The sequence below is a fragment of the Scylla paramamosain genome, chromosome 27, assembly GCF_035594125.1.
Source record: "Scylla paramamosain isolate STU-SP2022 chromosome 27, ASM3559412v1, whole genome shotgun sequence".
Lineage (NCBI taxonomy): Eukaryota > Metazoa > Arthropoda > Malacostraca > Decapoda > Portunidae > Scylla > Scylla paramamosain.
In genome coordinates this window covers 1,057,942-1,081,056 of record NC_087177.1, presented here as the reverse complement: position 1 = coordinate 1,081,056, position 23,115 = coordinate 1,057,942, and the positions used below count along the sequence as shown (strand labels likewise).

The window sequence follows — 23,115 nt, the reverse complement described above, 5'->3', positions numbered from 1 at the left end:
TTTTCTTAACTAAGAGCTGGGTGCATCAAGGCTTTCTTTAATTCCTCTCAGTAGCTTCAGATGCAAAGAAAATTAGTTGAGACATTGACTGTGTTTATTACCATAACTCGGAACACATTACCATTATCTTGCCAAATAAATTAGGTTTATATGGAGCACAAAAAGAAGAATGAAGGCATATTCTCAGCGTTTGATTCTCTGAGCCCTGGCAGTTCTAGAAACATTCTTAATGTCAACAACAAAAAAAGAAATAAAACAAAAAGAAATACTATACTGATGAAATTGAGCTGAAATGGGAATAATGTACTTTTAAGAAGGAAAAAAGCAATAATCATAACGGCTAATAACACTAACACGTGCCAGTTCCTTTTTATATTTATACCATCAATATCTACTAACCACTGCTTGATTATACTGAAAATTCATGCATACCAAGGGGAAATTAAACCATGAGACATTAATCACAATTCTGCCTTACAATGATAGGCAGGCATCAAAAGTGTATATCCTAAGATGGAACACTGATGAATTTTATCAAAAGCACCTATAGTAAATTTCATAGACAGCTTGTATGTAGCTAATAAAAAAATAATAATAATAAAAAAAGAAAGAAAAATACATATTTGGTCTTTAAAGTACCCAACAGTTGCCTGGTTATTCATTGCCTCCTCCAGTTTTCCAGAATTATTGCAGCAACACCCAAACCATGAGAGACATTGATTCCAGTCTCAAAAACACCAGGTTGGATACACCACCATGCAACACAGCACACAGCTTATAAGGAAAACTTAATTTCCTTTGTTTCTATTTACCAGAGCACACTGGTTCTAAATTTGAAGGCTCCTTTCATTCCATCATGGTCTTTTCTTTCATACCAATATTTTCCTACCTTAATTATCAGCCATCAAGATGGTCCAAACACCAAACAAACAATATGCGAGACTTTAAAATAAGTACAATGGCAAACAATACAATGATATTTCTTGACAGTACTGATGACCATGAAAAAACTTCTGGGATACAAAAAGAGATTCAAAGTTTACTACAAAAGCACCAATGCTAGTGTGCAACTCTGCACTGTCCTCTCTTAAAGGCATGGATTAGCTACAAAAAATGCTGTACAGCTTTCGGGTGTGGAATGTGGAAAAGCATGCACCATCATCTCTGTAGCTGTAATTTCAAATGCATACCTGTAGATCAACACAAGTTTACAGTCTCTGGTTGCATCATCAAAATTTCATGAAAACACTGCAGACTACTCTACAAAAGTTGTGAAAATACAAAACTTGTAAATATATATATATATATATATATATATATATATATATATATATATATATATATATATATATATATATATATATATATATATATATATATATATATAACACATAATCCACTTCTGAGAAATTCAATAAAGGATATTTTGAGTAATTGAGACAAAATCTGATAAAGATATATTTATACTAAAATGTAGAATAGGATGCAATTAATGAGTTGCTACATGGCATGGAAGTACATACACTGAGCAAGTGAACAAACATCAATCTTGTCTGATTTCCCAAAAGGTGTTTTACAACTGTAAGTTCCCCAATTATATAAAATATGCTTAAGCTATTAGGTCAAACATCACTTACTTTATACTAATACAATCTAGGCAAACTTGTATGTCCAGCAAATTATCATATGTTACTGCATATCTGAAAAGAAATTACTGATGGGCAAAATAATGCAAGCTAACTAATCATCCAAAGTGATAAACTACAAGAACAAATGTAGATATACACCAAATGCCACTTATGATTTTATCTTTTATTCTTTTTCTAATTGCTGCAGCAGAAGGAAACACCTACTGTCCCCGTCATTTAAAAGTCACGTCGATGGTATCGGTCTGGATCAAAATAGGATGTAACAACAACCCTGTTGGCAAATTTACGTCCAGTAAGGTTTTGCTGAGCTTTCTGGCAATCCAGTACAGAATTGAACTCAACAAAAACCTTCCCTACTCCAGGAACCTCCACTCCTTCAACTGGGCGAGGAATTTCAACTGATCGCACAATGCCATACCTACTGCACTCTTCACGAATGTCTTCCTGAATATCCTCATACTCCTCGTCGTCCTTCAGCTCATCTGGCATTACCTGGAGCATGGATAATAATTAGATCTAATGAAGACAGCTTTAAATGAAAGAGATGTCTGTGAAGCTAGAAAGGAATTGAAGGATAGAGGCTAAAATATTTGGGAGCACTCATGAACATAAGCATGTAAATGTCTTTTTTCAACTTCTTTGGGGATGTCAACCTGGTATATACAATAAAAATGATAAGAGGGGAGAGAGAGAGAGATCCCTGCATCTTTCTATTTGTTCATTTATCAACTTTAGTAAGTATACATAAAAAGCATAAAGATGAATATGGGATCTCAAGCCTCATTTTGAAGAATAATAAAAGACATAACACTAGATCATTCATGAAAGTTACAAATCAGAAGGCCAATTCTTACCATGTTCATAAGGCATAAAACTTCAGTAGCAGGCCCAGTGCCACTCTGTAGCTGCAATCCAGGAACCTGAATCTGTACGGGAGCCTGAGCCATGGCATTAGCATTCTTTGCTCCAACACTGGCCCGCTGTACTACTAATTTTTTGTCTCCCAGTTGCATGCCATTCAAACCATGTATGGCCTATGGAGAGAGGGAGAAAAGATCAATAAATAAATAACATCCCTTAAAAGTGACACTAACAATCCCACCTTTCATAGCCGTATATTTTTACATTTATCTATTCATATGTACCTTCATTCACTATGTACCTTGCCTTGCACCTTATAACTGACAAAAAGGCCCCATTCCTGCTCCTGTTGCTTACAATGCTTGTCTTCTAAACATATCAAGCATATTTTGATTATACAGTCAGGTCACTGCTAATACACAATATTCTAACATGAACCGTATTTAATGCAGGGCATCAGTTTGCCTCCCAAGTGACACTATAATGTGGGGGACTCAAAATTCTAATTAAAATCCTAGCTGCAAAGAAATATGTCACAGGTAACTCAAAAGTAAGAATTCTGAGGAAGGCTCCTGCTGGCAATCCAACATTTTACTGATGCTGTGAATATGTGCACCTTTATTGCTAACAATATACCTAGCTGTGCCTTTCCCATGCATTATATGTATTAGGACTTCATACAACATGCACAAGATGGGCAAGCCCACTGAGAACCTGTGTATGTAAGATATCTTGGCAGCATCAAGATATTTCATCTTCTACAGACAGCAGTTGTCAGGAACTGAGGTTATACCCAATCAATTATCCTCATTCTCTTGAGTCACAAAAGCTTACAATACATTAATCCTATCACACTTTCCTTCTAACATCCCAAGCTTACCTAACACTTTCTTTAACTAGTTAAAAATGAGAAGTTTGATGATATATGCTAAGAATTGAAAGGATAATGGACTTTCTGCACTTAAATGATACCTATGTTTCAAGATAAATATTAGTTTAAATGCCAGCTTTCTCACCTGATCAGTAAGACTGACGTCAACGTACTCGCAAAACGCATATCCTTTGGAAAGTCCAGTGGCTGAGTCTTTCACCAAGTTAAAGGCTCGAAGTTGACCAAAGGACATGAGCAACTCCTTGACCTGAAAAATGGCATTAAAAGAAGATTAGCATATTTTCCAACACAAAAATTTTGAAAACTCTGTACTAAAGAGATAATGTTCACATGTTAGACAAATAAATAAATACAAAAGTAAACAAATAAATATAAAATACTGATGTAAATAAATATTGATAAAATAAGTACAATTCTATGTGATAGGTCCAATGTGTCTACAAAACCAAACACCAAATTATACATCGCTTAAAACTTGGGTAGAGTATTGTTAACTACATTTATCAGTGTCATTCCTCACGATTATTTGGTGTAGTCAAGGGACAAATCTAAATAGTTGCAGACTCTCCTTTCAAGCATGCCATGCATCATGCAGTGATTTATGATGATCATGAGGATGATAATGGTGGTGGTGGTGATAGTGATACACAGTAAAACTCATGAGCACCAGAAAAAAGTATAATTTCACCTCAAGTAATAATGTGTAGTATTCAAGAATCATAGTTGATGGCTAAGCTTTGTTATATTATAAAAGTCATAAATTATATATATATATATATATATATATATATATATATATATATATATATATATATATATATATATATATATATATATATATATATATATATATATATATATATATATAAAAAGATCAAATATTGAGGCCTGCTACTGCTCAAATTAAATCAAAATTTATCTATTTAATATTTTTAATTGTGATGCAGGCTGCAGTTATTCGGTAATCAGGTATCTATTATCCATGAGTCTTACTGCTGGGAAAAATAACAATATGGTACGTCTATAAGGTGTGTTGTCCTACACTGCCAACTTTGTTTTTGCAAATAAGTACTATATTAATAAAAAATTTCTAATCAGAAGGTAAAAAAATTTTGGAGTTACAATATAATCATCATGCTAAACTGGTTAAAGAAACCACAGAGAGAGAGAGAGAGAGAGAGAGAGAGAGAGAGAGAGAGAGAGAGAGAGAGAGAGAGAGAGAGAGAGAGAGAGAGAGAGAGAGAGAGAGAGAGAGAGAGAGAGAGAGAGAGAGAGAGAGAGAGAGAGAGAGAGAGAGAGAGAGAGAGAGAGAGAGAGAGAGAGAGAGAGAGAGAGAGAGAGAGAGAGAGTTATTTCTGTGGACACAATTTGTCTCAATTCCAATAACTGTCTCTGGTTTCTCTCTCATCTCTAAAGGTGTTTGCTCAGGCTTAAAATTCATACCCTCTCATTATGCCACTATGCCATTACTACTTTCTTGCTGTGTGACAACTTTAAGACACTTCCTTAACCACTTTAAGTGACAAACACTAACATTCAAGGCAGGTAAATGGTTGAGTTTCTCTCCTAGAATCTGCTTTCATTACTTGCTCTTTGAAAGCCTCATCAGTGCCACTAACTTTTGATTTAACAATAATCCCAACTTTGCACAAATTTACACATCATCAAATCAGACTATGTTTATAAACATTGTGCAAATTTAATAAGCACATCAAGTTTTCAATTGTAGTTGCCAACACTGTATCCTATTATTGCATCCCCTGTATGAAGAAAAATTATGTTCATGAAGGACACAGCAAGTGAATCTGGACTCCTTGATCTATTTATTATCCTAAACTGAGACAAAATATGACACCAATTCCTGGCAAGCAACTTTAAGGGCTGTCAGTTCAGTATATTGCTAGATTTATCCAAAGTGATTTATACTTACAAATTCAGTAACTGCATTTCTTATGAAAGTAATGAACATCCACTACTGTGAATATTGTATAAACAAATGCATTTATACCACTCTAAGTAAGATGAAAGATAATAATCCTTAAAAATCCAGAAGCAAGGGAGACAGCAGACTGAGGTACAGAAGCAGTAAAGGGCAAAACCTGCTACCCACTATAGTGAATCCAGCCTAACTTGGTACTCAGGGTGGTGGCTGTACCTGTCCAACATTACCCTTACTCTCTTGCTCATTGTAATCCTTTCCCTTAATTATTCCAAAATTATAAGTTACTATATATGAAGTATGGCTTTTTAGAATGGCTTTCAACTTGATGGAACAATGACAATGTATATTTTCTAATACACCTGGCAACGCACAGGCCATGCGGCACTACCACCCATGTCCTTGACAAGTGAATCCCCCAGGCTGCGCCATGCTGGCCATAGTCAGGTCAGGTCACTCCAGGATTGAGGTGGCAAAAGCACAGACAGGTACAGCCAATAATCCAAGTACCAAGTTGGTCTGGATCCACTATAGACATTCCTAAACTTTGGCAGCTTTCTTTCTTTAACGGATGGGAGATGATGATAAAAAAAGGGTACTTTCAACCACTTCACAATGCTGTCTACATTTCTGGATTTTCATTCATTCTAATTCATAAGCATTATCAAATTCAAATTCTCAAAACAAGAAATTTAGTACATTTGATCACTGGACTACAGCAAAATACTATCAAATATTAAAAAAAATCCTTTAACAACAATGTACTGAACTCAATTACATCTTATGGTGAAGACTGCCAACTTTCCTACACACAACAGCCGAGTTCCGGCGTCCAAAATGAAAAATTAGTGAATATTTGTCTGCATGTGTACAAGTCAAGATGACAACACATTAACACACTACTGTGCAGGACCTGAGCCAACGCACACTTAGAGATTGGTACAAACAAGTCTACAAACACAATATAAAAATAAAATAAATAAATAAATAAATAAATAAATAAATAAATAAATAAATAGATAAATAAACAATGATAAAAATATAGGTAAATAAATAAAAGAAACTTTAAAAATCAACAAAACAAAACTTATACCAAAAAGTAAACATATGAACTTTGCAAATAAAATCATAATAAAATCTTCAAGAAGTTATTTTCTAGACTCCCATGACATTAGGGATGATACACTGTAGAAAACAAATATCATAAAATAAAACTGAGCATGTGTATTATGGCTGCAGCCTTAGCCATCTCAGAGATGTCTCACTCACACTTCAATAAAGTAATATATAAAGACTGTTTCTGATTTGATAACTTCTCTGGATTCATGTCATTTTTGCATCATCCTTACTTGACCTTTCATCATGTTTTGGGAGGCCCTAAAGGAGAACACTTTGGTAATATGACATCCACACAAAAAAATCCTTACATGACAACACTACCGCCTTCAACAGCCCAGCCATCAGGTTCATGTCAACTGATCTGAAGCTCACTATATGCCACCTTTCACCCAAACAATAAGCCCAGTAAATGCCATACTAACACCTACATAGGCAATTAGTAATGCCAAAAAGTTCCCTGCCACAAGCTAGGCCACAAAAACAATTGGGAGAAAGATCCTCAATCATTCTGAAAAGAACATGTTTCAAGAATGAAAACTTGTTAAAAATTAAAAGATCAAGGAGAAATTTATAACTACAATAAGTATGCTTTGGCATTTCATTTACATAGATGCAAAGATTGCAATGGAGAGAAAATTAAACCGAGTACTCTTGGCCACAATTTTTCTCCAAATCTTGTGCAACTCTATATGGGAAACACATTCCGCAATATTAACAAAATAAAAATTAAAGCAATGGTCATCAAATGCAACCCTCAAAGTATGGAGAGAAGTTAATATCTTGCAAACAAATTTTCTTTGTCACTGCAACTAAGAGAAATACAGAAGTCAACAAATGATTTATATACTGGCCTGTCCAGTAAATGGTGGCTCTGCCTGACAGCACTGTGTGAACTACACCCACCTCAGATGTGGAATGTACAACTTGTGTTTTCATAATACTTGAGAAATTAAATTTATAGACTTCTAATACTAAAAGTACAGTTCTTCCTAAAAAGTTATGATGCATTTATGGCCTTAAAAAATAATGAATCATAATATATATATATATATATATATATATATATATATATATATATATATATATATATATATATATATATATATATATATATATATATGGCTATTTCCAAGCTGGTGACTAGTAATGTTGCCTTCATGCATATATGAAGACTTCAAATATCAAATGGTTAGAAATGCATGAGTAAAAAACTTCATTTTCCTAGAATAGCCAGCAAAATATCTTAATAAATCTGCCACTCACTATTAGGCATCGAGGCACTGCAGATGAAAGTATTCATGGCTACACGACTACCAAGATGTGCTCAACCTAGTACTAGTGTTGGAACAGAGATGGTGAGAGTATGGAAGCAAAGACAGTGGGAAAAGGGAGACAGGGATAAGTGAAGTGAGTTGTAGCGAGCCATGGATGTTAATCTTTCACCCTCCATGAAATCACGGACTGCAACACAAACAACAAAAATGTAAACAAGTGATGATGGCCACGCATAGATAAGGGAACATCATACATCCTACTGCTACATAAAGTTTAAAAATTAAAGTAAAACTCTTGCAATTACCAACTTCTCCAAATATTTACTACTATAACCTCAAACATATTTCATAGAATGTTTACTGAATAATATATTGCATATAAAATAAATAATATGCAGTATGATAAAGGTGGTGGTGATGGTAGTAGTGGTGGTGTGTAGTGTGGTGTGGTGTGGTGTGGTGTGGTGGTGGTGGTGGTGGTGGTGGTGGTGGTGGTGGTGGTGGTGGTGGTGGTGGTGGTGGTGAGAATGAGGAGGATGAGGATGACATCAAGGAAGCAAGAGTGATCAAGGCTGTATTGCTGATCTTACCTGGATGAAAAAGCAATGAAAATTTTTGACATGATAAAAGCCACATGCTTTTTTTTTGCCTTTTATTTTATTTTTTTCATTCTCTATTTACTGATGTTTTTAAATTTAAACCTTCATCACTTCCAGCCATTCCTGTTTAACGCCACTACCCCACGTGCTCCTCAAAAATTCACTAAGAGTCTAAAATATGTATTCTTATTCTTTCATTGTTCTCAGATATTATTTGGATTTTAAAAAAGCCTTTAAACATAAATCATACACAAGTCCAAATCCATCATTATCATACCACCATCAATAAAGAATACAAGGAAAATCTTACCCAGGTAAAGATCTTGAACTAGACCTTCTTAGCAGAAGCTTTATGGAACTCTGGATATATACTTTATTTATTTTCAAGAATGTTCTTAAAAATTATCAAAACAAAAGGCTGATGCTCAAAGGAGTATGATCATGAGAGTGTGCCAACCTATCATACTCTAGCATGCAAGGGTATGTAAAAGTAATAGGTCAAGTGAAATAAGAAAAAATGACTAATGACCATGTCCTACAAGAATACAGATTTCAAGACCATAACTAGAAATGGGGTTACTATACACAAAACATCACTAAAATAAATTATGTACATTCAACTGAACACCCAACAACTAAAGACAATGTTGAGAAGTGTTACAGCTTATAGAATCATTATCTACATCATGCACACCCTGATTATCCTACACACACCATGAAAATACTCACTACAGAAAGAATTACAAGACATCACATTTTGTTTCAACAAATTATTGTTTCTTTTTGTACAATAAAACAATAAAATAGGACCTACCTTTAGTTGAGCAAAACCGACTGTACCAGATGATTCACTAAATCTTTATCCTATTTATAAGCTCACCTCATGTGTCAAGAAAAACAAAAAAACAAAAATAAGAGCAAACAACGCTGTGCAAGACAACTCTGGTCTTGCAGAACTTACCTAGATCCTACAGCAACCTCGACCCTAAAAAATTGGTGCGCCAACATACGACCAAAAGACTGAAACTTGCCTTGGTCAGGATGGTTCATTATCATATGCATAGTGAGGCAGGCTTTATCATGGGCAGTACAAATGGGCCGCTTAGGGCATTCAACCACGAACCCTTCGCTAGGGGAAACAAATGGGGGAAGAAAGCAAAAAGAAAGGATGAGTATATATGGACTCAAAATGGGTTGCTATACACGTGTCATTTAGTTAACAAGAATCAGGATTCTGTGATTCCCTCTTGCAAATGAAGCCCACATGTGATACCCTGTAAAACTCTGAAAGAGATCCCTGAAAGAAAACCCTGAAAAAAGATTTCTGAAAGAGAACTCTGCAAGAGAACTCTGGAAAAGGACAACAATTCAATTGCAAAATCTGTCCACCATAATTTGCCATTCTATAAAATACCTAAACTACTTGGCTTTAAGATTAAATTAAAATTTTGATGCAATAGGCATTTTTTACTCCCATTATTATTACGAATAAGGCTATGAAGATATATTACTGGATATTGGGAATTGAATGGGTGGATGCTAAAGCCCTTTGGTAATCCTGTTCCAACTACAGAAAGCATCTGCAACACAATGCAATAAGTCAAATATCTGCAGCGATGGATCCACTTGCATTAAGACGATGCCTGGCAGGAAGATGGTGCCCACTGCATCTACTCTGTTTTGACCTGTATGTGAGCCTGCAAGAGATGTGCTGGTGCAGAGCCATCCTCACCACATGAACCAACCTGACCCTACATCCATCACAAACTTACCCCAATCAGTTTTGCCTCTCAAAGTTTATACTTTGAAAACATTCAAAACTTCAATTCAATCAATATCCAAATGGCAAACGCCCCCTAATGGGTAAGCCATGACGGGATTCAACAGGACAGCAAAGAACCATCTCATAAAATAAGACTGTGATCGCAACAGGCCCAGATAACATGAATTCATGCTTAAAGGCTGGTTGGCCTGAGACATCTCAATGTTCCAAAACCAAAACCACCAATTTTAACACCAAATGTCTTCTCACAGCAAAGCTGCTAACATATAGGCCATCGTACGTAAGGCGCACAAAGGATTTTTCATCCCCATTCATTCATCACAAGGGAACACAGTATCCCTAGAAACCCCTGACAAGAATACCCAACCATCTAAACAGCTCTGAGCACTTTGTACAACATAACTTATCAATTGAGCTAAGCTCTGTGCCAGTTGCCAGTCACTCATAGAAACAAAGCCATTTCTAAAACTCAAATCAATATTACATATGTCAATCTCCACCATTAATTGAGGAAAGGGGAAAAGAGATAGACTGACCAGGTCTCAGCCTAGTATTCTTCTTAGACAGAATAAAGAAGAAAAAGAAAAAAAAGATGGCATGTGGTCTGGTAGAGGACACCATTTTTCACTTCTGGAAGAGGTCATCTGTCACCATAATAATAATAATAATAATCTACTCATCTACATGTCAGGCCAAAATCTCCTAAGAAAGGGTATCCACGAAAAGTTGAAACACACACACACACACACACACACACACACACACACACACACACACACACACACACACTATCACATCCATAAGCACTTTTTTACCTCTCTTTCATACAACTTTTGCACACAACCAAACACAATTACGAGATATTGTATTAGTAGTAGTAGTAGTAGTAGTAGTAGTAGTAGTAGTAGTAGTAGTAGTAGTAGTAGTAGTAGAAGTAGAAGTAGAAGTAGAAGTAGTAGTAGTAGTACTAGTAGTAGTAGTAGTAATAATAGTAATAGTAATAGTAATAATAATAATAATAATAATAATAATAATAATAATAATAATAATAATAATAATAATAATAATAACAACAACAACAACATTACTACAATAATAATCAAAAGAACAAACTTTTCTCAGTTCCTTAACCAAACGTATATGCCTTTTATATTCAGGTGATGGGAGAAGTGTCACTTTGTGACTCAATGATTCAACTGCTTTCAGAATGATTGCTAAGATCTTCCTCTTTTCTTTATATTTCTTTCCCTCCGAAATGGCACCAAGCCTCTAAGCATGGACTGGAATAACTAGACAACATAACCAAGCGACAACAAAGAAATATTTCTAAACGAGATTTTATATTTACTACAATATTCCAATATCTTATGAACAGCATTCCAAAAATGTTTAGTTAAACTAATGAGACAATCTGCACAAATATAACTGTATAGTTGTGAGGAATGCCTTCCTTAATTTATGATTTTAATGACAGTGCTGTGGGTTCACGAACAACAGAGCTCACAGACAAGTCCTTGGGTGAGGTGGTTCAAACTTTTAAGCAGTTGTTCATAATTCTGCTTGTCTAATTCATAAAACTGTTAACCTCTTCCTGGCAGAGTTTATGTATAAGTGTCTGGGAAGTGAGATCATTTCTTGGTATAAGTTTAGAGATACCCATTCTAATTTACTACGATCTGTAAAAATATCTGTATATAGTTGCACTTTTATGCACAAATAATGCAAATACATTGTTAGCTGGCATCTCATATTGTAAATATGATAGAGAACTGCTAAGGTATTGGTTGTCCTGTGTAAATCAGCTCAGGATGCTTTAGTGAACATCAAGACAACACACCTATTTTCTACTGTGTTTGAAGTCTTGTATGAATGGGGGGAGAAAAGAATGGCAAGATACATCTAAGATATAAAAGCAAGGCTTCGATAATGAATTCCAGGATAATAAGAAAGATGAAACCAGTACAGACAATGATTTTGAGGATGAACAATGGATGTGAGGCACATTCATTTTAGAAATGTAAAAAGTCAAGTTTGTAATCATTTACTGGATCTTAAGATCCTTTCTGTAACTTTATAGCAATTTCTCTATACATGTATAAAACTCAGTGCCTCAAACACTGGGTGACACATTACGAAAGACAAGCTTTGTTGGAAGATGACTGATGATCAATTTCTTAAAAATAATGAATCGTACAGACTACAGTGATTTTACCAGTGATTAATGGATGTGTCACACATATACAGTAGATGCTAAATTATCTGGTGCTTTAAATCTTACTCTCCACATAATCTGATGGTCAGATAAAATTAAAAGCCAAATGAAATAAGACTGAGACAAATTCTATCTGCATACCATGAAGTATGCAAATGAGCAATATGTTGTTTGTTTTAAAAATGAATAACCTGACTAAGCTTTCAATGCATTCTAGACCAGTCCATTTTTAGCTTTCAGTGGGCATGCATCTCCACACTGCTACTAATAAGTACTATTGTACACAATTGGATGGATTTTTTAAGATCTTCATTAGTGAATGATAATGCCTAATGTGTATCTACATGCTTGTAGACAAGGCACTTTGCAAGCCAAACATGCAAGGTATATTTTTCTTTCAAAAGAAATTATGCAATGAGGAATATAGAGTGGTTGGTCTTGTAATGCCAAAGTATAGCATGTAACATTGGGAAAAATTGATACATTGTAAGCAAGGGAAAATTCTGAAATTCAAAAATAAGGGGAAACTAATTTTGCTGTTGATATTAACACAGGTATATCAAGGAAGAAAATTAAGTCATCTAAACAGTGATGGATTTAAGATTGTCTTTTTTGTGAATATCAGATACACCCATGAATCAATTAAACCAGATAATAAGGCATTCACCATATCAATTTTTACACAAAAATACACACGTTTTGTAATGCTCTCTTGCCGGGATTGAGAGAGAGGGATGAGTCACCTCCCTTACCTGCCCCTAAGGAATGACCATACTCTCTGTCCTGGGGAAGAGAGGAAAGTGAATGTATATGGCAGAGATGGATGAAGGAAGGGAGGGAAGAGAACAGGAAAGCAAAGCTAGATTAGGAAAATAACTAGTATATACTTTCCCCACATCCATGACTCTACAAAGTTACCCAATGTTAACACATGTTACTGTCAATATACATTACTGTAATGTGCACAGCCCAACTTTGTTCATGGTGATGATGACACTTTTGCATGGGTGAACAACTGTAGCATATATGGAAGTCTAAAATAGATATTTTCACATATGCTTTGCATGCATGTAACAAATTATATAGCTCCCATACTGTTTACTTAACAATATAGACTATATACAGATATTAATCTTGATGTTTCATAATCAGGGAAACCATATATGGAAACATGCATGAATTTCAGCAGCATCTACATGTAAATGTTTTCTTATTTAGCAAGACATCCATCCCTGTTGCTGCCAGGAAGAAGTTAACATGATTAATAATACTTCAATGAAATTGCCCACTTCGAAGAGGTTTGAAAAACTTCAGTCAAAGCAATCAGAGAGAGAGAGAGAGAGAGAGAGAGAGAGAGAGAGAGAGAGAGAGAGAGAGAGAGAGAGAGAGAGAGAGAGAGAGAGAGAGAGAGAGAGAGAGAGAGAGAGAGAGAGAGAGAGAGAGAGAGAGAGAGAGAGAGAGAGAGAGAGAGAGAGAGAGAAAGGTACTGAAAAACTTAGAATTAGGTACAATATCTATTGATACACCTGGCTGACATACTTCTTAAACAGGTGTGTAGCCAAGACATGACACCTATATAAATCCATCCACCTCCATCCCTCACATCTGTGCATCCACAGCTCTAGGGGAGAGAAGACCAATCCTCACCACAATATGCTGTGTAAAGGTCAGGTGTGCAACACGTACAACAAAATTTGCAGCAGGGCACAACAATGGAGTTGGTTTACCCCTGCTGCACCATGATAGACCCATCCCTTAAAGTCTCCACTCAGAACCGATATGCTCAATAAAAACAGATAAACCAGATCCTCTCCTATCAAGGCCATAGAGATTTCATCTCCAGTCACGCATACACAACCATTTTCAATTCCTTCCTATCAATAATGTTTTCCTTACTTCAACATCATTCTTACATCCAACACTCTCTCCACACTTGTGGTCTTCCCTTTAGACTTGTACCTTTCACATTATAAGTTTATTTCCCTCAAGTGCCCTTTTATCATTCCTCTCCACATGCCAAGACCATTGCAACACTTCCCGCTCTTCTCCATCAGCCAACTCCTACCACTCCTGTTATCCTTTTCACTTCATTCAAAAGTGATCTACATTTAGATGCACTAACCATTCTTTCCCCACATTGATCCTATTTGATCAATTATAAATTTGACCTTATCATCCATTCCTGCATCCACAGCAACATGAAATCCCGAACACTCAAAACAGTCCACCTCACCATGAAAATTATTCAAACCTACATTCATCCTCCTTCCATAAACCATCCTCATATGATTCATTACTTTACTCAAACTCATTCACACCTTTCCAAACTTTTCTCCAAGTTATCTCAATTACTCTGAATCAACTACCACTGTAGTACCATCCAATTAATTCAGACTCCATCATTATCAGCACTCATCACTGTACTTCTAGTCAGCAAATGCTTATCTTGTATCACAACGGCACACAAAGCTTCATGAGTGCATCTTACTTAAGGCCTCCCAGCAAGCATAAAAATTGGGCTGGGACAAATTGACTTATTGACATCATAGGTGCATCTTTCCTCCTCAATCATGCCCACAGCAACAATGACCAGTATTAAACAAGTTACCAGTGTCAGTGTTCATTGTCTTTGTTGATGTGTGATCATGTTCTGTTTATACTGTATGTGTTTTTAGTGATGAGTGTGAGGCAGACAAGTCACAGTGATATCATTCCATCATAGATCTTCACATCAGGTTTGAATGGTGTCAATATAGCAAAACATGTGAATTTAAAAATGCAAAACTTCCAGAATGTTATACAAAAATTTGTCAAGGAAGCCAGAGAGTAATTATCTTTTCACAACCACAGTGATGGCATCCCTTTATCATTACCCCATGGCTTCTAGCTTCTCTACAAAGGCAGCTGGAGTCTAATCAGAATCTTACAGCAAGGCAGCCGAAGGGAAGCAGTGGGGATGCCACCACATTCCTCACAGCCTCCCTTGACGAATTTTCAAGTGAGGTTCTGGAAGTTTTGTATCTTCTAATTCATACGTTTTGCTATATCAACACCATTCAAGCCTGACATGAAGGCCTACGATGGAATGATATCACCGTGACTTGTATGACTCACACTTATCACTACAAACACCACAGCATTAACAGAACAAAAAGTGTTTCAACCCAAGGAAAAAAGCCAGTTACACATCACCAGACACAATGAATACAGACTAATAAATAATGAACATTGTTGCTATGGGCATGAAAGAGGAGGAAAGATGCACTTGAGATGCCAATAATTAAATTTGTCATAGCCTGTTTTTTAATGCTTCCTGGAAGATCTTAAGTAAAATGCACTCCCCAAGCAGTGTGTGCCACCGTGCCATACGATCAGCATTCACTGACTGTATCTACAATCTCACACTGGCTTTTCCTTGCAACACACTGAACAAAGGAAATGACACATCCCTCCCTAATGTAGCCCTAAAACAGAAAACAAATTACTCATGTTATTTCCCACTCTTACCCATGCTCTACTATTCACAAATTTTCTTTAAACGATATATGAAGTATACAAAACCCCAGACTGAGAAGAGAAAGTGCTCCTACCCAAACTTTATGAGGATCAGTCATTTATGTATACATATACTAAATACTCTTCAGATACCTATCTCATATCAATTATAAGACCTCTGTAATCCCTACCTCTACTTCATGCCCTTTACTCCCGCAACACTTAGTAGACTTCCTAAAGCTAGTACTAACCTGATAAATTGGTACTATACTGTCCATTAAACATACATTCACCCACCTTTTGAACTATTAAACACTGCCAATTTTTAAAGCATTTAAAAGCACACTGATCCAAAGTTTCAAACCTGTTGCCTCCAACACTTTCAAATCCTTCACCATCTCCTGCACTCCCTCCCTCATGATCACTGATTCACTTGAGTCCTAATAAGCAAAATGAATGATGCATAATGAACATCTGACTTCTAACCTGATTATGGACTCTGGCATTCCCCTACCTGACATATCCTCATGTGTCACATTATCTTAGCATCTAAGTTTTTTTTTTTTTTTTTTTTTTTTTTTGTTAACTTAGAAAATGCCTTAGAATAACGATTAATTGCAAAATAGAAAAGAAAAAAAGAATGTTAACATCACTGTAGTATGTAGAATGCTTTTTCCTCATGCTAATGATTAGATTTTTTCAATTTTCAGCAGCCACTTTTCAACATTTTTTTTTTAACATTTCATATTCTTTTACTAAATATAATTTCAAACCGTTCTATACGTTTCACTGCTACTACTTCCATACCTTGATACCCACTACTATTTCCACCTAAAAACCATCTTGGACACTCTTTCCCTTGGTCTCCATGCCTTTCACTTCTTCCAAAAACATGTCATCTTTTCCCTTTTATTTTGTTCTCTCATGAGTCTTCCTATCTTCCTACCATATTCCTGAAATCTCTCCCACTCATTTCTGCAAAGTGCAATTGTATTTTTCTTTTATCTTCCCTTCTTTTTAACCAGCTATTTCACTTTCCACCATTACATGCCCTTCTTCATAAACAGCCCATCTTTATAATGGAATTTTCAATTGAGTTCTTTTTTCCATTTTCTATGTAGTATACTTTTCAATTATTTTATAACACCTTTGTTTCTCAGCTGACAGACTTTACTCCTTATCTCAGTTTCTTTGACATACAAATATAAAATAAATCACCTTTCTGCATCCTCAAACCAACAAACATCCTCCTCTGACTTTTGACCAGATCCCATTTACTTGCCTTCCTTGCACTGCTCTTTCTTTCCTATTTCCTTTCCATAATCACATTTGGGGCATGCATAATGAAATGCATTGTTCTGCCCACCCTCCACCATCCTAGATTTGCAGGCAACTTTCCTTAGTGTTAAAACCCTTCTCTCTCCCAATCAGATACAAACTCTAACAGGAAATTTAAGTTAGGCAGAGAAAAGGAAGCAAAGATGTCCACACATAATGCTCAGCCTGTGTGGTTGCTTTGTATGGAGATTAAAAGAAAAACTTCAAAGGAGTCAGATTTTTTAAGAATCTTGGGCAAGATGCACAATATTCCAATCTCTAAAAACTTTAAAAAAAAATAAATAATAAATAAGCCTGCATTAATGTAATCTTTTCAGAGGAATCTTTACTTCAACAAACACCCAATATCACTTACCTTAATGGAATAACACATCATACCCTGGGGAATAACTCTCAACATTCAAGTGATTCAATAAACTACTAGAAATACATGAATGTGATGTTATTCAGGTCTCTTATTTGAAGACAATATATGAGAAGTTATTAGTGAAATAAAATAAACCATAAAGCTATGGTAGACTACTGCAGCTTACTTGAAGGTTTTCAATGATTTTCTTTTTGGTACAGGCAATCACACATGTCTTACCTGGGCAATATAAAGATGTGCATGATTTTCTAGCTTGTAGTTGCAATTATGCAGAACATTCAATAACTTTCCTATATCATGTATATAAGAGAGATGACCTGTGTGATTGCATCATACCAGATCTGGAACAAAAATCTGATATATATCAATCACACCACATACCTGATCTTCATTGAGATAGTTTGGTAGACCACCGATAAAGATTTTATGGGGGGAATCAGGAACCACCGTCGACACTACACCAGCAATAACTGAAACAAGTCCAGCAAGTATATTACAAAAATGTGAATGACCAAGAATTACTCTTTCACCCAATTATTCACACATCTGATATTTAACATGAATTTTTCCACTGCTGTTAATAATCAAAGTCTCAATGCATCTATAAACAACTTACAAAGAACTTTCTTCCATACATGCATAATTCATTATTTTACATTATCTTCACAAATAATGAACAATATTGCCCCAACATTAAAAAGAACTGGTTTGCTTCAATTCAAGATACAAGTGCTGTAATTCTAATCACCCAGTTAGAGTGCGGGTGAGTCAGAAAAATGAGACTAGAAGAGAATGTAAACAGGCTCTGTCCTACTTGTGCAATACGAATACTGATATTTTCACAAAGTGAAATGAGCAATTCATTCTACTGGTATTTTATCAGGACAAAAGGTGATTCTCAGGTCAGTAGGACAATTCACTTGTGCTATATTAAGACAGGACACAAGGAAGAAAATCTTCCTATTAATGTCAAGATGTTTTCCAAAATACCCCTAACCATTTTTGTGTTCTGTAAGGATTTAATATCCATGCAAGGTGCAGCAACACCAAAATGTCCATACCAACACCAGAAATCCACATATGATGCAAGGAAATAGAATATTTTTGGATTAAAGCCTGTCCTTCTACAGCACAAGTCAATGTTATAATACTACATGCACATTTATCAGATCTGTCAATTGAATATTGCTTGGGTAATGCACAGTGACATGTTCTGTTCTATTCACACCAGATGACCAATAATCTCAAGACACTGTGACTACAACAGCACAAGCTCTTCCATCTCCTTTGCTTACATGCCAAATCTTCTATATGCACTTCCTTTACATTAACTTCACACCCTGAGACACCCTTCACATGGATAACCTATACTTGAAAATAATGACCTCATTCTATGTTTCACACGTCAACGTTAATATTTTTTCTGCTTCACCGAAGTGCCTTCTTTGTTCCCAATCCTTCTCATGATATGAGCCACAAGAAGCCTATCCATTAACTTCTTTGCACACCTGTCTTCCCTTCCTTTCCCCCCGTCTTCTCTTCATGCTTCAACACTTGTACTCATCCACCTCATAAATTGTCCACTAAGCCAGATCACTTTAATTTTGATTCCCAGCTTTTATCTTTGTAACTCACCAATGCCTATGACCTCAGTTTATTTAATTCACACTCATTTAATGGTTCAACACAACACATTACCACAACATCTTGTGGCTTCAATTTATCAAGATTTATTCATCAGTGTGGACCAAGTGTTTAGTACCAATTATTTCTAGTATTTTATGCAGCTGTTACAAATAATCTATTTTCGGACCCAATCATTTTAATTCAAATAATGAGTATTTACTTTTTTGCAAGTTAGAAAAAATGTTCATTTGAGAGAGAGAGAGAGAGAGAGAGAGAGAGAGAGAGAGAGAGAGAGAGAGAGAGAGAGAGAGAGAGAGAGAGAGAGAGAGAGAGAGAGAGAGAGAGAGAGAGAGAGAGAGAGAGAGAGAGAGAGAGAGAGAGAGAGAGAGAAACAATACCTGGCATAGCTGTGAGTGTGGGGTGTTCAGACATTCCCGGCATTGGCTGGTAATCATGGGGACGTCTGATCTTCAAACTTTGTCCTTTGAAGTTTATGCCATCAAATGCAATTGCTTGTGTTGTTTCATCAATTGACCTGAACTCCAAAAATGCAAAATTTTTGTCCAAATTCACCTGAAAAAAGAGGGAAAATTGAGGTTAGCTACAGTAACTAATTTTGTTCATGTATTTGAGCAGAGGGGCATTTTATTAAATTACTCACCTGGCAAGCAAGTACAGGATTACCCGCTGCTTGTGCAAGACCTGCTAAGTGCATCTGCTGGTTGAAGAATTCCATCATCTCTTCTTCTGTCACCCCAAATGGAATATTACCCACATATAGACGGCGGGCTTGTCTAGTTATGGTGGAACCAACAACAGGTACAGGCTGAGGCATATTGGCTATTTCAGGCATGGAAGGAACAACTGATGATGATGATGATGATGACAGGACCTGTGTAGCATTTGCAGGAGCTATCAACGGCACAGTCACGTTGGAGGGGATCTGTCCAGCAGCTGAAAAATAAAGCCATACTTCAAAATGAGGCCTTTAAGAAAAATGCTTAGGGCAAGGAGAGCAAAGCATGTACTGCAACCATGGATTTGGAGGAAACTAATGACAATATGAGAAACTGTGAGTTGAAGGCAAAGGAATTGAGCAGAAAACTTTTGTGTAGACATTTCACTACATTCTCGTAAAGAACACTAGAAGTTAACATAGAAAAATTATGTCTATATCTATGAAAAGGAAAATTCACTATAATGGAGAGAAAATTAATATCAATATCTTTGAATAATAAAGTCAGAGAAGACAAATAATAAAACAAAAAGGACCAACCTTGCATTGCCTTATACTGAATAGGTGTTATATGCTCAAAACCTGGAGGTGGTTTGTCCCAGTACAGAGAAGGCTTCTTGCGGCGAGACTTCCTCCTCTCCCTGGATCTCGAGCGGGACCTAGAGCGTCCTCTTGACCTTGACCTTGTTCTACAACAGAAAAACACACAAGTATGAAAAACTGATTATCAGATCCTTAACTCCAGGAAAAATTGATTGGCTGATGAAGGAAATATGTCTAAAAGCTAAGCAAGTATTCTCCTCAATAGGCAGCAGTCCGAGCAATCCCTAAATTCTGATTAATTAAGGGAATAAATATATAGAAATAGGAGTTTTAAGTTCCACATTCTGTCCCTTTTAGTTACTCCTTTTGATGCATGAGGAATAGACAATAACATTTTCTCCATTTTAATGTAATTTATAAATTACATTAAAATTGATTGCAAACCATATAGCAAAACAAGTTAACAGATTTTCTGAAACACAGACATGAAGAAGATAAAACACAATCCCTGGTTTGGAATAACTCCATCTCGCTTACTACTAAATTAAAAATTTTCTCATTATGGTTAGGGAACAAATAACATAAATCAAAAGAAGTCCTTACTTGTGCTTCCGCCGCTCTCGTGACCTAGAGCGGCTACGCTTCTTCCTATCTCTGTCTTTGTCTTTGTCACGGTCCTTATCTTTGTCTCGGTCCTTATCACGATCCTTTTCCTTCTTCTCTTCTCTATCTGTGGAGACAAATGGAATAAGTTTTACTCATTCAGTGGTCACATATGCCTAATACTTTTAACAAAAGGATTAATCTCTTGAAAATATTCTTAGTTTTGTGGCTCACATGACAAAGCGAGAACTCCTATGATCACCCATTTGGTTCAGCGTAATGATAGGATTCTGGCTCCTCTTCCCACCCCTTCATTTTTCATATGTTAAGGTCATACTATGTGAAAAGGTTTGGGCAGTAGCCTCACAACCTTAAGGCTGTCAGCACACCTCAAAAAGTCAGGAATTTTTTTTTATTTTCAACTTTAATATAGACATCTGCATATCATTCCCTTAATTTTGTAACTTACAGTAGTTGTGCACATTAGTATCCAACAAGTTCATCATAAATTACCACAATTACCCTTGAACTGTACCACATGCTCATTATTATTGCATGAAACACCGTACACTATACAGTAGTACACAGATTGATGTGAAGGTAGCGGCTCAACACATTAGTGAAATGCATAATGTATCTGCTATTTTTTTCATCGCTCAAGCTTATACCAGAGAACATTTTCCCTTAAACATTTAATTTGAAGAGTTGGTGGATGCATGAGCCCATTTTCAAGAAAAGACTGCTGGTAAATCATTAAGTTTGTGATTGCAGACCCAAACTAGCAGATCTTTACTGATATTTTTCAATTTTGATTGCTAATGCCTTTTGCATTTTTTTTTTTTTTTTCAAATGCTGCACAACGGTACAAACACTGTTACTGATGGCATATGGTTTTATTACACACCTTTCCATTCCAACGAAGAGACCCTCCAAGGGTCTCAAACATTGAATCTAGTCAAGTAAGATCTCAGACAAATTCAAATTAACCTAGGGCTTTTATATGGTAATGTTTGACATTATACATTCCACGTTTGGTTTTCCGGTAAATGCCTCCTCCAGGGCAAAGGTACCAGCACCGGCATGTTCTCTCCTGACATTTTCCGGGCTGACAGACTTTCCCTTGGGAAAATATAGGGGCATTTCCATAAAAAAAAAAAAAGTATATGTGATAGTTCCGCATCATGAAGAAACATGAAGGAAAACGTCTTCCACACCAAATACCAGGGGTTACGCATGTCCCATGCAGCCCCGTGTGATGGGGCCAAGCAATGCCATGGGGGTGTGCGTGATTACTTAGATTTAGGGCATAACATAGCAGGGACCATAACCTAGAAATTAAGCCGAACTAACATGATCCCGATCTGGGGGAATATCGATCACCAGGTGGAGGGAGGGCAGCCCTGCCTGGTGGTGGTAGTGGTAGGAGGCAGCCCGCACCGCCACCGCCGGCAAAGAGAGGCTGGCCTCCTCCACCTGGTGCATATTGATTCCGCACCACATCATTCACTCCGCTCTTCCTATATGCTACTTTTTGCATAAAAAAATCAAAGATGTAATCACAGCACATGCTTCTAGATGCCCCGTCACATGAAGTGCACGAAGCCTCTGCAACATATAATTATGAAATATCACCAGTTATAAAATGTGAATCACTCTTACCTTTGTCGTTCTTCTCCTTATCTCTGTCTTCCCCCATGGCGGCGGTGTCCTACGAAACGCTCTCACACAATATTTCACGCCTACAAAGCGGTAGGAACAGCAATATTCCGCAACAATAAGGAGAGGCAGCTACGAGGTGGGACCAACAGACATGGCGCCGTGCACGCGGGGACGCTCTCAACCCGCTTGCCGATAGGCCACCACCTCCGCCGCTCCCGCCTCCCATTGGCTGCTCAGGAAATGCTCCTGCCATCTGATTTGTCATAGCAGAGAGCATACTGGCGGGCTCCTTAAAATATCCTCATTCCCGTATGTAAGGTATTGGGAAAGGAAGTGATTGCGAAATTTTGGAAACGTTAAAGTGCTCAGTGTGAAAACCTACAGAAATACAATGTACACTATGGGGAGTCGCTGAAAAGG

At 36.5% G+C, this 23,115-nt stretch overlaps 1 protein-coding gene across 2 annotated transcripts; it reads right to left on the bottom strand.

Annotated features, from left to right (window-relative positions):
• Positions 1 to 1,447: 1,447 nt before the first annotated feature.
• On the bottom strand, positions 1,448 to 22,885 carry LOC135114004 (splicing factor U2AF 50 kDa subunit-like). 2 transcript variants are annotated; one of them, XM_064029609.1, is made up of 10 exons: positions 22,696 to 22,885; positions 21,037 to 21,163; positions 20,431 to 20,579; positions 19,816 to 20,108; positions 19,553 to 19,727; positions 17,910 to 17,998; positions 13,025 to 13,111; positions 3,527 to 3,649; positions 2,504 to 2,683; positions 1,448 to 2,141 (listed from the first exon to the last, which is right to left on the bottom strand). In XM_064029609.1, the coding sequence occupies exons 1-10, from the start codon at positions 22,730 to 22,732 to the stop codon at positions 1,866 to 1,868; spliced, it is 1,536 nt and encodes a 511-aa protein (XP_063885679.1). In that variant the 5' UTR covers positions 22,733 to 22,885; the 3' UTR covers positions 1,448 to 1,865. The 2 variants fall into 2 exon arrangements, with proteins under 2 accessions (XP_063885679.1, XP_063885680.1); XM_064029610.1 differs by lacking the exon at positions 13,025 to 13,111.
• Between the last annotated feature and the right edge of the window lie 230 nt (positions 22,886 to 23,115).